The following is a 15346-nucleotide window of genomic DNA, read 5'->3' on the forward strand; positions in this document are numbered from 1 at the left end:
AAATTTTTGAGATATCTCTTAAACAGCGGCGGCAATGATATTCATTACAATTATGTGGTCAACAATACATTGGATATAATAGTTTTAGATAATTTTAAACTGAATAAAATTGTAGTTGATCATTTTTTTAAAAAAAATAATTAATTGTATGATTTGTCAGATAATTTACAGTTGAATGTTTAAATTTTTTAAATAATGATATTCAACATACAACAAATAAAAAATTGTCTATAACTTTATCACTTTTAAATCTAACATATTGTTAATCAAGTAATTGTAATTAATATTATCACCGCAATCATCGCCACTGATTTAAGGAATCTTTTTAAAAATTTTAAAAATTCAATGAATTCTAAATATTTTTTATTTTTGAAAAGTTCAAACACACAGATATTTATCGATAATAAACATATAATAATAATAATAATATGCACTAAAATTAAACTATTGAAACACTACCGGTAATTTGATTGCAATAAAAACAACTCATAATATACTGTATATACATTAATGTAGTACTAATGCTCCCTGTTATCCTTGAATTGTTTCTAGAAATACTTAATTACCAAGGTTATATTATCAGCATATATATAATACATAGTGTATATATGTTTGAATTGAAATTTACAATTGAATTAAATAAATAAAAGTTAAGATTGCTAGTATAAATTGTCTACTAATACTAGAAATTTTATTATTTATACTAATGTTTTATTGAAATATTTATATAACTTAGACATTATTTAATAATATTTATTATTATTATTATTTGTTAGATTTTAATATAAAAAATTTTAATTATAAATAAGTTAACAATTTATATTATATTTGTAAAAAATGCTTAATCCTATACTATTTGTCTATCGTATGATACGATTAACATTTTATGAGTTTTTAAGTAATTTTTTTGGTTTTCGCCGAATTGCCAAAAGTAAGAGACAATTACCGGGTAAAGTAGTTGTGATTACCGGTGCCAACACCGGTATCGGCAAAGAGACAGCATTTCAAATGACACTAAGGAAGGCAAAGGTATTTAATAATTATGTTTTTTGTGTTTCATAAAATAAAAAACATTTTTTTTTCAATAAAAAAAGGTATACATTGGTTGTCGAGACGTGAAAAAAGCTGAGACAGCTGTCGCCCAAATCAAAGCACTAAATCCCGGAGCAGACATACATGTGCTACGATTAGACTTGTCTTCTCTTAAATCGGTTCGCATGTTTGCCAAAGAATTGTCATCACTTGAATCGACAATCGATATACTGATCAATAACGCCGGTGTTATGGCCTGTCCTGAGTGGCAGACAGAGGATGGCTTTGAGATGCAGTTCGGAACAAATCATTTGGGTATTCATACAAATCTATGTCCAACACTTTGCTGTACTCATTACTGTCCTTAAAATTTTTATTAATTTTTATGTATAATTTTAGGTCATTTCCTGTTAACAATGCATTTGTTGCCATTAATTAAGAGATCGTCAAACGCCCGTATAGTAAACGTGTCGTCCTGTGGCCATCAATTGGGTGACATTAATCTTAATAACATTATGTTACGTAACGGTGCCTACAGTCCTATGATAGCCTATGGCCAGAGTAAGTTGGCCAATGTGTTGTTCACCCGTGAACTGGCCCGACGTTTGACATCGACCAACGTTAACAATGTAAACGTCTACAGTCTAAATCCCGGTGCCATACAAACAGATCTGGCCCGACATTCAGATATGTCAAAGGGATCGGTTGGAAAATTTATTCAGCGATACTTTTTCATGAAACCATGTATGGGCTCTCAGACAACACTTTATTGTTCATTAGATGAACAATTGGACAATGAAAGTGGTTTTTACTATAAGTAAGAAAAATTATTTATATTATTTGTTAATTAAGTTATTTAATACGTTATTATATTTATTTTGTTGTGTAGTAATTGTCGTCGCGTCACAAGTATGGTCTCTACGGCTACCGATGACCACACGGCCCGTAAACTTTGGGATCTCAGTGTCGACTTAGTCGGACTCGAGAAGCATTTAGAAATATAAAGGATTTTATTTTTAATAAATTTTATATATATACTGTATACATATATTTTTATGGTTAATATTATTTAAAATATTTTTTAATTGTTTAAATTAAATACTTTGTTAAATGTAATAATTTGATAAATATAATAAATAACTAAAAATATGCGATATTTTTGGTAATGATTTATTATTCAATTTAAAATATTGTAACTATAGCATATTAAATATAAAATTATTTAATTAAGTAAACTATATGATTTTTAAAAAATTTGTAATTTGTTTTATATAAATCATATTCAGTATGTTTTTAAAAATATTTTATTAAAAATTTAGCATTTAAATATTAGAGCAAAAGTTAGGTAATAATTATATTTTTTTAAACCTATCAATTGTCACAATTAAAGAAACTAATATTTAACACAAATATAAACTAATTCATAACTAACTTCTTAATAATGAAAGCGATGACAATCAATGTCAGCAAACGAAACAAATTAAATTCAAACATTGATTTTGTGTCACTCTTATAGATATCTATATACTCGTGACTGACATCAGACTCATTGACAGTCACCACCCGATAGCCGCTGTTGGCATTGCGTCCGGTCGGCGATTGGGCGCCGATAGCCGACGTCACCACTAATTCCAGGTCTTCATAGCGTCCGCCGGCATTACGATGATAATGGCCGGCAAATATGGCCCGAACGCCGGCATCAACAAACTTTTGGATCATTTTCTTTCGCACAGTTATCTCAATGTTAAACTAGTTTTTGGTTTTTTTGAAAAAAAACAATTTTTATAATAATAAACTCAAGTCCAACAACAACGTAAACTACCATTTCATCTAACGGTTCGTCAATATTGTTCAAAAACCACGGTATATGTTGAAAGACAATTACGTGTTTATAATTGCCGGCCTTTGCTTCGGCTAACTGTTTGGTCAGCCACTGGTCGTGTTCGGCGTACAAGTCTTCAACTAATTGATGATCTTTATAGTACTGGACATTGATTACAATAAACATACAGCCGTCCACCCAAAATGTAAAATAGTCGTCACCGAAGTTAGTCTTGTAGGCAGCAATCGACTCGTGTGTTGGCGTATTCAAGAAGTCATGATTACCGCCTAATATTAAAGTCAAAAAATATGTTATAAAATTTATTTAATACCCAATTTATATTATATGCTATTATTATTATTATTATACTTACCCAACAACACTAACGGTATATCTCTGTCCAGCTTTTCAAAAGCACGCTTAAAGTCGTCTAACTGTTGCTGTCTTCGAGGCTCATGACCGGGAAAGTCGTCGACCAGATCGCCACAAATGACCACAAATTTGGGTTTTGGTTTCATTGAATTCCACTGACGGATAGCTTCTTCGGTCAATTGTATCTCTTCATCCCATTTGCCGTCGGTTTTGTTTTTCAAAAATGTCTCAATCATACCAAACTGGGTGTCCGCCCCCTGAATGAAATGATACGATTGACGCCATTCCCGGTTCTTCTCTATAATTATTATTATTTCATATAAAAGTCAATTTTATAGATTTTCTAAAAATATTTTTCATTCTAAATGTTTGTTTGTTTTTCTATAAAAATATGTTTTTAAAAATTATTATTTAAAACAAAATCACTTTTTTCAATAGTGATATATTTATATTACAGTATATTTTTTGTTAATTAATACAAACCTTTTTCAAAGCCAATGTATGTGCGATTAACGGCTCGTTTGAAAATAGTATCATTTGATTCACCATTTATTGCACTAATAGTAAAATTAATGTAAATTGTGATCAATAATATCAATTTTAAAAGCATTTTGTTTACTATTATTATAACTATTTAAATATATTATTTATTTATTATACTAAATGTGTTTTATTTTTATTAAACAAACAAAAAAAATAATTATACTAGATACTGTAATATTAGTAGCAAAAAGTATAATTAATGATATTAATTAAAATGTCAATAATATTTACAATTTAATATTTTAGTTATCTTAAATTTTACGATAACATTACTTATTATTATTAAATTTTATTACAATATTTAGCCATAACTTTAGTACAGTAATTATTCAAGTAGTATAAGTTATATACAGCATATACTGTATGTATATTTAATACAGTATTATAATCAATTGAATTTTAGATAAAAGTCAAGTTAATTTTGGTTTAAAAGTTTGATATATTGGACTTATCAGTGAAAATATTATTAATAGTTATACATTTACTGTATATTTGTTTTTTAAGTTTATTATATTAAAATTACAATAATTGTAGGGGAAAGTAGTTGATATTACCTGTGCCAACACAAACCCAACTCTGAGATCTCAGTGTCGACTTAGTACGACTTACGGATCATTTTAAAATATAATATATTTTTAAATTTTTTATTTAATACTTTTTATTTTTTTAATACATTTTATATTTATATATTAGTATGCAACCTATTATTTTTATTATTAAAAACTTTTTTAAGTGTTTGAATTAAATAAAAGTTTTATAATAAAACATAGACATATGATTTTTTTTAAAAATAATAATTTAATCAATTATAAATACTGTACATTTTAGCATGATAAATATAACTATAATTTACATGAAACGTAGTAAATTTAAAAAATAAAGCAAAAAATTAGATAATAATTTTTTTTATATATAATAACAATTATCACATTTATCGTAATGTCTTTCTCTTAATAAATACCATTAATTACAATAATAATATCTAAATCATAATAAACTTTTGAATGATGAATGCAATGACAATCAATGTCATCAAACAAAACAAATTGAATTCAAACACTGATTTTGTGTCACTCTTATAGATATCTATATACTCGTGACTGATATTAAACTCGTTGACAGTCACCACCCGATAGCCGCTGTTGGCATTGCGTCCGGTCGGCGATTGTGCGCCAATAGCCGACGTCACCACTAGTTCTAGTTCTTTATAGCGACCGCCGGCGTTACGGTGATAATGGCCGGCAAATATAGCCCGAATACCGGAGTCGACAAACTTTTGGATCATACGCTTTCGCACAGTTATCTCAAACTATTTTTTGTTAAATCAAGATTTTAATTACTAATCTAATAATAATAACAACAACAAGTGACCTACATTTTCAGCTAAAGGTTCGTCAATATTGTGCAAAAACCACGGTATATGTTGAAAGACAATTACGTGCTTATAATTGCCGGCCTTTGCTTCGGCTAACTGTTTGGTCAGCCACTGGTCGTGTTCGGCGTACAAGTCTTCAACTAATTGATGATCTTTATAGTACTGGACATTGATTACAATAAACATACAGCCGTCCACCCAAAAAGTAAAATAGTCGTCACCGAAGTTAGTCTTGTAGGCGGCAATCGACTCGTGTGTCGGCGTATTCAAGAAGTCATGATTACCGCCTATTATTAAAGTAGAAAAATATGTTATAAAAATATTTTAATACCCAATTTATATTATATGCTATTATTATTATTATACTTATACTTACCCAACAACACTAACGGTATATCTCTGTTCAACTTTTCAAACGCATGCATAAAGTCGTCTAACTGTCGCTGTCTTCGAGGCTCATGACCGGGAAAGTCGTCGACCAGATCGCCACAAATGACCACAAATTTGGGTTTAGGTTTCATTGAATTCCACTGACGAATAGCTTCTTCAGTCAATTGTATCTCTTCATCCCATTTTCCGTCGGTTTTGTGTTTCAAATATGTCTCAATCATACCAAACTGGGTGTCCGCCCCCTGAATAAAGTGATACGATTGACGCCATTCCCTATTTTTCTCTATCATTATTATAATAAATTTTTGATTTAAAAAAAATATTTTTAATTTATATTTATTAATTTAAATGTTTGTTTTTCATCTTAAAACATGTTTAAATAATTTTTGTTTTTTATTATAAAAAAAATATTTTTTAGATTTTACAATACAAACCCTTTTCAAAGCCAATGTATGTGCGATTGACGGCTCGTTTGAAAATAGCATCGTTTGATTCACTATTTATTGAACTTATAGTAAAATTAATTAAAATTATTATCAATAATTTAAATCTCAAAAACATTTTGATTATAATTTATATTTTTATGATAAATAAATAAATATAATATTTATATAATAAACGTGCTTTTATTTTTTGAAATAAATATAGCAATAGTAAAATAAACTAATTTCTGCTAAGATATTTCTGCTAAATACTGTAATATTAATAACAAAAAAAGTATAATAATAATTAGGGTGTCCATTTGAAGATATATAACTATTTTTACTGATATCGGTGAATGAGCTCATATGAGTTAATATATGAGTATATCATATAAAAATACAAAATTATACAAAATTTTACATTGCCTATAAATAACTTTTAGTTAACTTTTGATTAATTTTTGACTAAAATCCTATAATTTAACATAATTTAAGTGATATAAAGGAAAAATAAAAATAAATAAAATTAGTAAACAATTATGTAAAAAATAAAGAGAAATAAATCATATTTAAAAGAAATACTAACTACAAATATATTTAACGTTATATTATTTGTCGTTAAAAAATTATTTTTTGGTACAGTTGCTGCATTAATAGTAAATTAAAACAAATTTATTTAATAAAATATTAGATCGAAAAATTAAAGTATGTATTATTATGAAGAAAAGTTTTTAAAAATTGTTTGAAAATAAATAACTTTTAAGTAACTATTTGTCAATTTTTTTACTAACTTCTATAGTAACTTAAAACTAGTTTTTTAGCACCTTTAAATTGATATCATAGTAATATTATTAGTTAAGATAATATTTATTGATACAATACAATAAAGTAATGTCGTTATCTGAAATTTTATAAAAATAATATTACTTATTATTAAAATAATAAAAATATTAAGCCATTAATAAAGTATAGTAATATTAGTTATGTATATTTACAAATATAATCAAATAAATTTTAATAAAAGTCAAGTTATTGTATCCGATTTTTTGGTTTAAAAGTTTTATATATTAAACTTATCAGTGATAATACTGTATCAATAGTTATACATTTAATGTTATACAGTATACAGTATACGTATATGTTGTACAGTAATATTTATACATATTTTTTATTTATTAAGTTAATAAAATTATGAATATATTTTTTTTATAAAAATTTAATTATTAAATAGTGACAATGTTTTCAAATAAAATTTATTTACATAATTATTTATAGTATATAAGTAATACTTATTATTAATTTATTAAGTTTTTTTTGTAGTTTGTTTCAACTCATTTTAAATTAAATTAAAGTTTTGCTTACTTTGTTGGTCACAACTTTATATACGCAAACTAGCGGTAAATTTCTGGACAATTGTTTCGATGAGATCGGCTTCACTTCATCAGCAGTGATGGCCTGACTCTATGTGTCAGATCTGACCCTTAGTTGATCATCACTGTTGATGAACTGAAGCCGATCTCATCGAAACAATTGTCCAGAAATTTACCACTAGTTTGCGGATACAAAGTTGTGACAAACAAAGTAAGCAAAACTTACATTTAATTTTAAGTACTATTGTATATTAATAAGCATTTTATTAAATCAACTATTAAGCAAAAAAAAGTGTATATAAATGTATAATTTTTAAAAAATTAAATCAATACAATGTATAAAATTTATTTTTAATTATAGTAATAAAATTTATTAAAATAATTATATGCAAGGTCAATGCACACACACACACACACACACACACTCACTATTAACATACACACACAAACTAACTATACATTTACATCCCTTTCCGCCCATCACTTCACTTGACAATCGTTTACACATTTGTTTCAATTAATAAATTGTTTATATTGTTTGACTCCGTTTCCGTAAATTTTCACCGTTTGGTTACCAAACTTTGGTATCACAATCATTGTCTATCAACTATTCACTCAAAGCTTTCATATCCATCTCAACCGCTATAATACTTTATAACAATTAATATATTTATAGCTATTTTTATAAATTATTTTTTTTGTTAAATAATTTATTTTATTTTTTTTAAATAATGTAATTTATTATTTGATAATTCATATGTAATAAAATGCATTTATAAAAATTTATTTGTAATGTATTTTTTTAAATTGCTAATTTGTCCTTTATTATTGCAAATTGCAACAAATAAAAAGTGATTAATATAGTATATTAATGGATTTATAAGTAATAAAATTTTTATTACCACTTTTTTTATTGTCAATTAAAAAATGAATTCAAATAATTTTTTTGCAATAAAAATTAATTTGAATACTTCAAATATATATTATTCAATATAGATTATACATTTAAAAATATTATTAGTATTTATTGTAAATATTATTTAATAATCACATATTAGTTGGTTTTGTTTAAAAAAAAGTTTCTAATAAAATGAATAAAACAAAAATTTAGTATATTTATACATAATTCATAGATATTTTTAAAAACATCTGTTTTAATATTTTTAATTAATTAATTAATTAATTTAATCATTTTTCTACTTTTATTATTATTTACATATTATTATTGTATATATCATTAAATTAGTACAATATTTATTTAAATTCATAAAATGCATAAAAACAGTGTTGCAATTGCTTGGAGTAATCTAACTGTTTGTAGTAAACAATGGACGGGATCACCGAAAGTGATATTGAGACAACTTTTTGGTCAAATTAATTTCGGGACAATCACTGGACTGATGGGAGCTTCGGGTTCGGGAAAGACAACACTAATTAAATGTTTGAATGCAAGCAATCAGTTCATAATTAGTGATGACTCTCGACTTTATTGTAGTAAAACTAAATCAATTGTTAAGCGATATATAGGTCAAGACCAAAGCGACAAACTCATCGATGGTCTAACTGTTGGAGAAGCGCTCAGTTATTCATCAAAAGTTAACAATAGTTACTATAAAAACGTCAAACATGAAGAAAATATGACACAACTTATGACACAATTGTTGATCAATGATATTAAAGATACGACAATTGAGAAGTGCAGTGGAGGTCAACGCCAACGTATAGCCATTGCATTACAGTTGACATCAATAGAAAAACCAAACTTACTTTTCATGGATGAGCCCACCACTGGTCTCGACTCTAATGCAGCTTTTGAGGTATAAATTTAAAAATAATACTTTTAATTTTTAATAATAATGGTTAATAATTAATTTATTAGCTAATGAAATGTTTGCAAAGTTTGTCGAAAACACATAACATTGCAATCATTGTTAGCATACATCAGCCAAACAATGATTTGCTTAAAATGTTTGACAATATCTATGTGTTGGCTAAAGGAGGACATACTATATATGATGGAAGTCCACAACAAATGAAACACTATTTGACTGATTGTGGGATTAATTTCAATAAAAATGAAGTTCCCATTGAAGTGATGCTTAAGATCTCATCGCAAGGCATCCAATCGTTAAACGTTATGAAACTAACGGAAAAAATCTTAAATAATCGAAACATAAATCAATCAAATTTGAAACAAATAGAAAACGGTTTGCAAACCAAACCGAAACCGTTTCAATTGGCAGATCTCTTGTATATAACACAACGTTCATTGAAAATATCATTTATTGCACATCGATATCAACTTAGTGTACAATTAATATTGTTTACATTGTTTCAATTATTTGGTACATTGATTATTAGTGACAAACATGTACAGATTGACGGCTGTTTTGATCAGTCCTACACTGGCACCTGTATTCAATGGGAAAAAGACAAATACTTGTTGGGTATAAGCATCAACCATATAGCGGCTATTTATTATTTTGCCTATACTATACACGCCCTGATTGTTGTCAACAAATTTGCCGATGATATACGTATTACCCTGAGTGAATATAGAAATAGTAAGTACACCCCTATACCCATACCCATCTATAAATCTATCCACAAAAAAATTAATTTTATCTAAAAATATAATAAATATTTTGTTATAATTAGTTTGGTATAGTTTGGGCGTAATGTTTATATCGAAATTCATTGTCGACACAATCATAACAATACTATACTCGTTGATACTAAGTATGGCACTGGTATGCACATACCAACCATTACTTGTAATAGATTTATCACGTATCGGATGGTTAGTCTATATGATAACAATGACAATGTTGTGCAATCAATTGTTGGCTACATTTGTCGGCACACTATTTCACAAATCTAAACTTATTTGCTTTATAGTTATGTTGATTATGATGTTTTCAATGAAAATCTATGAAAACTATTCAATACGACTGTCCGAAATGACACCGATGTTTAGACAATTCAGCGATTTTTCATATTTAAAAATAGTTTTTAATTCCCTACTAATTATTATCTATGGTATGGATCGATGTCAACCATCACCTATAGTCTCCGATCCAATAAAATCATATGTTTTGCATGATTTCGATTTAATAGATGATAAAATAATGTTTTGGGAATTTGTCAAAATTGCTAATATATATTATATAACTATTATTATCATAGTTTTTGCAGTATATTACTTGAAATTTAATCAAACATCAAAATTAAGACATATATTAGGCATGTTTTGCAATATAATTATAAAGTTTATCAATAGTTGTAATTTGAAAATTTGTCAAAAATCAAGTAAATCTATGGATAGGTATGAACTAAATTATTATAATAATAACAACATTGAAAATACAAATGATAACAATAATAATGAAAGTGAAAATATAATTTGTTATAATAATAATAAACATATAGCAATTGCATGGATGAATATAACATTAAATTTTAAGTTAAATCAATTTATGAGAGAATCCAAAGATATTAAAATATTAGACGATATTAGTGGCAGTTTTGTCAGTCAATCGTTGAACGCATTGATGGGACCGTCGGGTTCCGGGAAGACAACACTATTGAAGTGTTTGAATGCTAAATATGGTTATCAACTGTCGGCTGACAGTATGATATATACAAGATTTAGTACATATTCTAGTAAAACGTGTTTTATTGCACAAAATATTAGTGAACATCTATTGAAAGGATTAACAGTTAAACAGACACTACTGTATGCATCAAAATTGAAAAACTCACAAATTTTTGGACAATTAGATCACAACAAAATAGTCGACGATCTAATGTCGGAACTGCTTATCAGTGATATTGTAGATAATTGTGTTGACACTTGTAGTAGTGGTGAACGCAAACGCATAGTAATAGCCAGTGAACTGACTTCACGAATAAAACCCAATCTTTTGCTTATTGATGAGCCGACCTCTGGTTTGGACAGTAATGCAGCGATTAATATCATACAATGTCTGAAATCACTGTCACGCTATCATCACATGACAATCGTTGTTAGCATACATCAGCCAAACAACGAGTTATTCAATATATTTGACAACATCTATGTCTTAGCCAAAGGAGGACACGCTATATACGAGGGAAGTCCACAACAATTGAAACAAACAATGATTGATACAAACATTCATTTCAATGACGACACTGAAGTGCCGATTGAAGTACTGTTGAGAATCGCTTCGGACGGAAATCATAATAAATTAGTACAAAAGTTATCGGCATATAATAGATCACTAGAAAGCTTACTATACGATCGTATAATCACTGAAAATATGAAACCTTATGACCGGACAAATATATTACCGACAAAACGTTTTTTCCTAAAAGATTTACTAACACTAATGAAACGTATGATGTTATGTAATTATTATGCAAACTGTTTGCTAAATCTATTGTGCATAACATTTATACATCCGATAGCATTACTAATAATATTTCTATACAATTGGGATATATTTAAAACGGACGGTTGTATGGATTTGATATCGTTGGCCGGCATGGGATGCAATCATAGTGACACTGATCTGATACAATTTGAACGGTTTATCAAACAAAATTTAATATTAAATATTTTGCTAATATTGATTATCACTTTGGCTATTGTTATACTAACAGCTAGAAAATTTTGTGATGAAATTCAATTGATTATTTCGGAACATTCAAATGGTAATTAATTTTAAACTATTTATAAATAATTTTTAATAAATAAATATTTACTTATAGTTTAGTAATATTTATTAAAATTATAATTTAAAAATCAGAATAATATTTTATAATTTTATAGTTATTGAAAAATAACAATAGATTAAAAAAACAATATTCTGTATATAATTTTATAAAATTATTAATTTCATTTATTTATAATACGTTTAATTATAAATATTTCATTTAACTAAATAGGTTGGTATAGCACCGGTGTCTACTACTGGTCTAGTACTTTAGTGGAACTGTTACCATTTACCATATCATTGGCCATCTATGTATATATAATTAATTTTTATCAAACTTGGCACTCGTATGCCACCTACTATACCACTTATATGCTTTGTATAATATGTACCCAATGTTTGACCAAAATATCGTGTATACTATGCCGACTAAACTTGAGGATCAGCCTAATAGTTGTATTGCATCTATTGATGATTAATACAGTATTTTTCAATTCATCGCCCAATGATCTACACTATATGATCCAATATTTGGCCCAGGTAAGTTTTATAAAGTATGCGTTTGAATGTATTGTTATTATGATATACGGCTGGGGCCGGTGCTCGACAAGTGATGACAGCACCAAACTATCAATAGTTATGATGATGTTTGACACTACCGACGAAAACTTTTGGCCAAACATTGTCCATATTGTTGTATTGGTTGTCCTATTTCATTGTCTAACATTGACCATGCTCATCTATCAGTTAGGTAGAAGTAATTGTGCTAGTAAAATAGTCAATAAGTATACAAAATATGCTACTATTGATACAATTAAATTAACAACTAATAATTCAATGAAAATTAATCATTATTATATTTAATTATTATTATTATATTATTGTTATTGTTATTATATTCAATATATTTATTTTGCTATAAATGTCAATAAATTATTTTATATCATTTTTATATTTTTAAAAAATTGTGTTTTACACCTAAATTACAATTATATATGATATTAATATTAAATCTATTAATTCATTTAATTAAAATTATAAATAATTTTGTATTCTCTAAACAGTATAAAACTATTGCAAACTATTAATATTTAATATTTATTTTAAGGACACTATTTATACAGTACTGTTAGCTAACAGTGTATAACAAAAAAAATGTTTATTTTTATTATAAATAAAATAAATAAATAACAAAAAAAACTATTTAATAAATAATTTGCGTGACAAATGTGCAAAAAAATAAATGTATAAATATTTTTCTAGTAGTTTTGTTGGGAAGGAATATTCTAAGTAAAGTTTTCAAGTAAATTGATAGATGTCACACACAAACACACATTAATACATTATTTTTATAAGAGACTTGATATACCGGTACATGAATTTGTGATAAAGTTGTATGCAATTTATATTATACACAATTATTACACATACTGTACTTTTATATACTGTATATAAATATCAATAAATACCGTACAGTAGTATTAATACTGTGTGTGAAGGTTATGGCGCTTAACATACCGGTGTGACGTCACGTATTGATAAAAATGTCGCCTACAGTTTGCCCACCATTGGAGAAAAAAAGGCGACTGTCCTTCCAATACATACACACATTGTGTATATTGCTTTTCTATGTTATAATGTGTTTATTGTGCGCTTAATATTGTTGTATTATATTATACGCGTATATATTCATTGTTTTATTTCAATTTACAGTTTGTTAAAAATAATTTACAATAAAAAATAATACATTAAATTATTTAATACATTAAAAAAATATAACACAAACAACAATAATAATAATAAATAACAACAACTTTGACAACACAGTGATCGACGACATCAACACCACTACTACTACTACTATCATCACAACAACGACAACAATATCATCAATACATTTGTGTAGTGTTTAAGACAACGTGTGTGTGGTGTCTGTGTTAAGTGATTATCATATATCACAGTAAGTTTGGGTGTGTTTTTTTGATAGATAAGCGCGACTATCATTAGCAACAATTCCTTCTCCAACCTCATCAAGTAGTATGACCTACAGGGGTCGGGATGCGTGTCCACTGGACTGTAAGGTCTATGTGGGAGAGTTGGGCAACAATGGCACCCGACATGAACTGGAAGACGCTTTCGGCTATTATGGACCACTTAAAGAGGTTTGTGTTTTATTGTATCACTAGTGATGACTATCATTAATCAATCATTTATAATGCATTTAAACTAACCATGATACATTTTTTGTTTTTGTTTCAATAATGTCAAACTAGGTATGGGTGGCCCGAAACCCGCCCGGGTTTGCGTTTATCATGTTTCAGGACCCGCGTGACGCCCGCGACGCTGTCCGTGGCTTAGATGGAAAGTAAGTCCCGAGTATATAGAGTAGTAGTGTTGTTGTCTAGTCGTGAGTCACGCTCGAGACTAGTGATACCCGAAACGGACGGCAAATTTGTTATTCAATCTATTAATTTTGATTTTATTTTTATTTAATTACCGATTATTAGAATACTTTGCGGACGTCGTATTCGCGTAGAGTTGTCGACCGGCAAATCGAGACACGACGGCAAGTCAGGCGGTGGTGGTGGTGGCGGCGGACCACGGCAATATGGTGGTCAATCGGGCGGTGGCTCTTCGCGAGGACCACCCGATTACGGTCGCGGCGGATATGGCCGCGAGTCGCCATCCTATTCGCGCGGCAGTTCTCGACGCACCGAACCCTACTATCGCGGCTCACCGAGTCCGCCACCACGCGGTAGCGGCAGTTATCCTCCGAGACGACGACCGCGCACACCGCCCAGTCGTTCGCGATCGCGATCACCGATTCCTCGATCGCCACGCAATGACCAACGCTATGGAATATAAAAACGGACTGACTTTCACTGACTCGACTCTACTAACTGTCCCAATACAGTACCGTACCTGTGGTTGTGTTGTCTTCATTAAATGGATAGATGAATATATATATATATATACCGTACATACATACTGTTCCCCTCCTTCTACTCCTCGACTACCAACCAGCAGGCGGTCAACTATCACCAAACAACACAACACGACTATACAACTAACTCTTCTATCAACTTTCGACTACTTTTTTAAATAGACAACAATAACAAGTCAAATATTGTTTTATACATACACCTCCCCCTCCCCAACACACCCACCCAATCACTCTTCTATATGAATGTGTTTTTTAAGATTCAAAATTTAAATTAATATTTAATTATACTATAGATAGATAGCTATATAAAAATATTTACCCATTTTATATATATTTTTAGTATACACATAAATTTATATATATATACCAATTTATTATT

At 28.3% G+C, this 15346-nt stretch overlaps 5 protein-coding genes across 5 annotated transcripts; 3 read left to right on the top strand and 2 right to left on the bottom strand.

Annotated features, from left to right (window-relative positions):
* Window positions 1-837: 837 nt before the first annotated feature.
* On the top strand, window positions 838-2036 carry LOC128951342 (retinol dehydrogenase 11-like). Its single transcript, XM_054296591.1, has 4 exons — window positions 838-1029; window positions 1095-1347; window positions 1432-1849; window positions 1922-2036. Exons 1-4 carry the CDS (start codon window positions 838-840, stop codon window positions 2034-2036), a joined length of 978 nt encoding a protein of 325 aa, XP_054152566.1.
* Window positions 2037-2414: 378 nt separating this feature from the next.
* Window positions 2415-3862, bottom strand: LOC128952302 (serine/threonine-protein phosphatase CPPED1-like). Its single transcript, XM_054297667.1, has 4 exons — window positions 3710-3862; window positions 3228-3524; window positions 2855-3141; window positions 2415-2781 (listed from the first exon to the last, which is right to left on the bottom strand). The coding sequence occupies exons 1-4, from the start codon at window positions 3834-3836 to the stop codon at window positions 2449-2451; spliced, it is 1044 nt and encodes a 347-aa protein (XP_054153642.1). The 5' UTR covers window positions 3837-3862; the 3' UTR covers window positions 2415-2448.
* Window positions 3863-4751: 889 nt separating this feature from the next.
* On the bottom strand, window positions 4752-7923 carry LOC128951344 (serine/threonine-protein phosphatase CPPED1-like). The gene is made up of 5 exons (XM_054296592.1): window positions 7907-7923; window positions 5969-6042; window positions 5521-5817; window positions 5145-5431; window positions 4752-5078 (listed from the first exon to the last, which is right to left on the bottom strand). The coding sequence occupies exons 1-5, from the start codon at window positions 7921-7923 to the stop codon at window positions 4752-4754; spliced, it is 1002 nt and encodes a 333-aa protein (XP_054152567.1).
* A 674-nt stretch (window positions 7924-8597) lies between these two features.
* LOC128951345 (uncharacterized) lies at window positions 8598-13092 on the top strand. The gene is made up of 6 exons (XM_054296593.1): window positions 8598-9143; window positions 9206-9890; window positions 9985-10065; window positions 10756-12021; window positions 12256-12780; window positions 13088-13092. The coding sequence occupies exons 1-6, from the start codon at window positions 8598-8600 to the stop codon at window positions 13090-13092; spliced, it is 3108 nt and encodes a 1035-aa protein (XP_054152568.1).
* Window positions 13093-13603: 511 nt separating this feature from the next.
* On the top strand, window positions 13604-15288 carry LOC128952304 (serine/arginine-rich splicing factor 3-like). The gene is made up of 3 exons (XM_054297669.1): window positions 13604-14185; window positions 14297-14388; window positions 14531-15288. The coding sequence occupies exons 1-3, from the start codon at window positions 14063-14065 to the stop codon at window positions 14886-14888; spliced, it is 573 nt and encodes a 190-aa protein (XP_054153644.1). The 5' UTR covers window positions 13604-14062; the 3' UTR covers window positions 14889-15288.
* Window positions 15289-15346: the final 58 nt, after the last annotated feature.

This window comes from Oppia nitens, unplaced genomic scaffold (genome assembly GCF_028296485.1).
Source record: "Oppia nitens isolate AA-2021 unplaced genomic scaffold, nextdenovo-longstitch-racon4-pilon3 scaffold1_pilon_pilon_pilon, whole genome shotgun sequence".
Classification (NCBI taxonomy): Eukaryota; Metazoa; Arthropoda; class Arachnida; order Sarcoptiformes; family Oppiidae; genus Oppia; species Oppia nitens.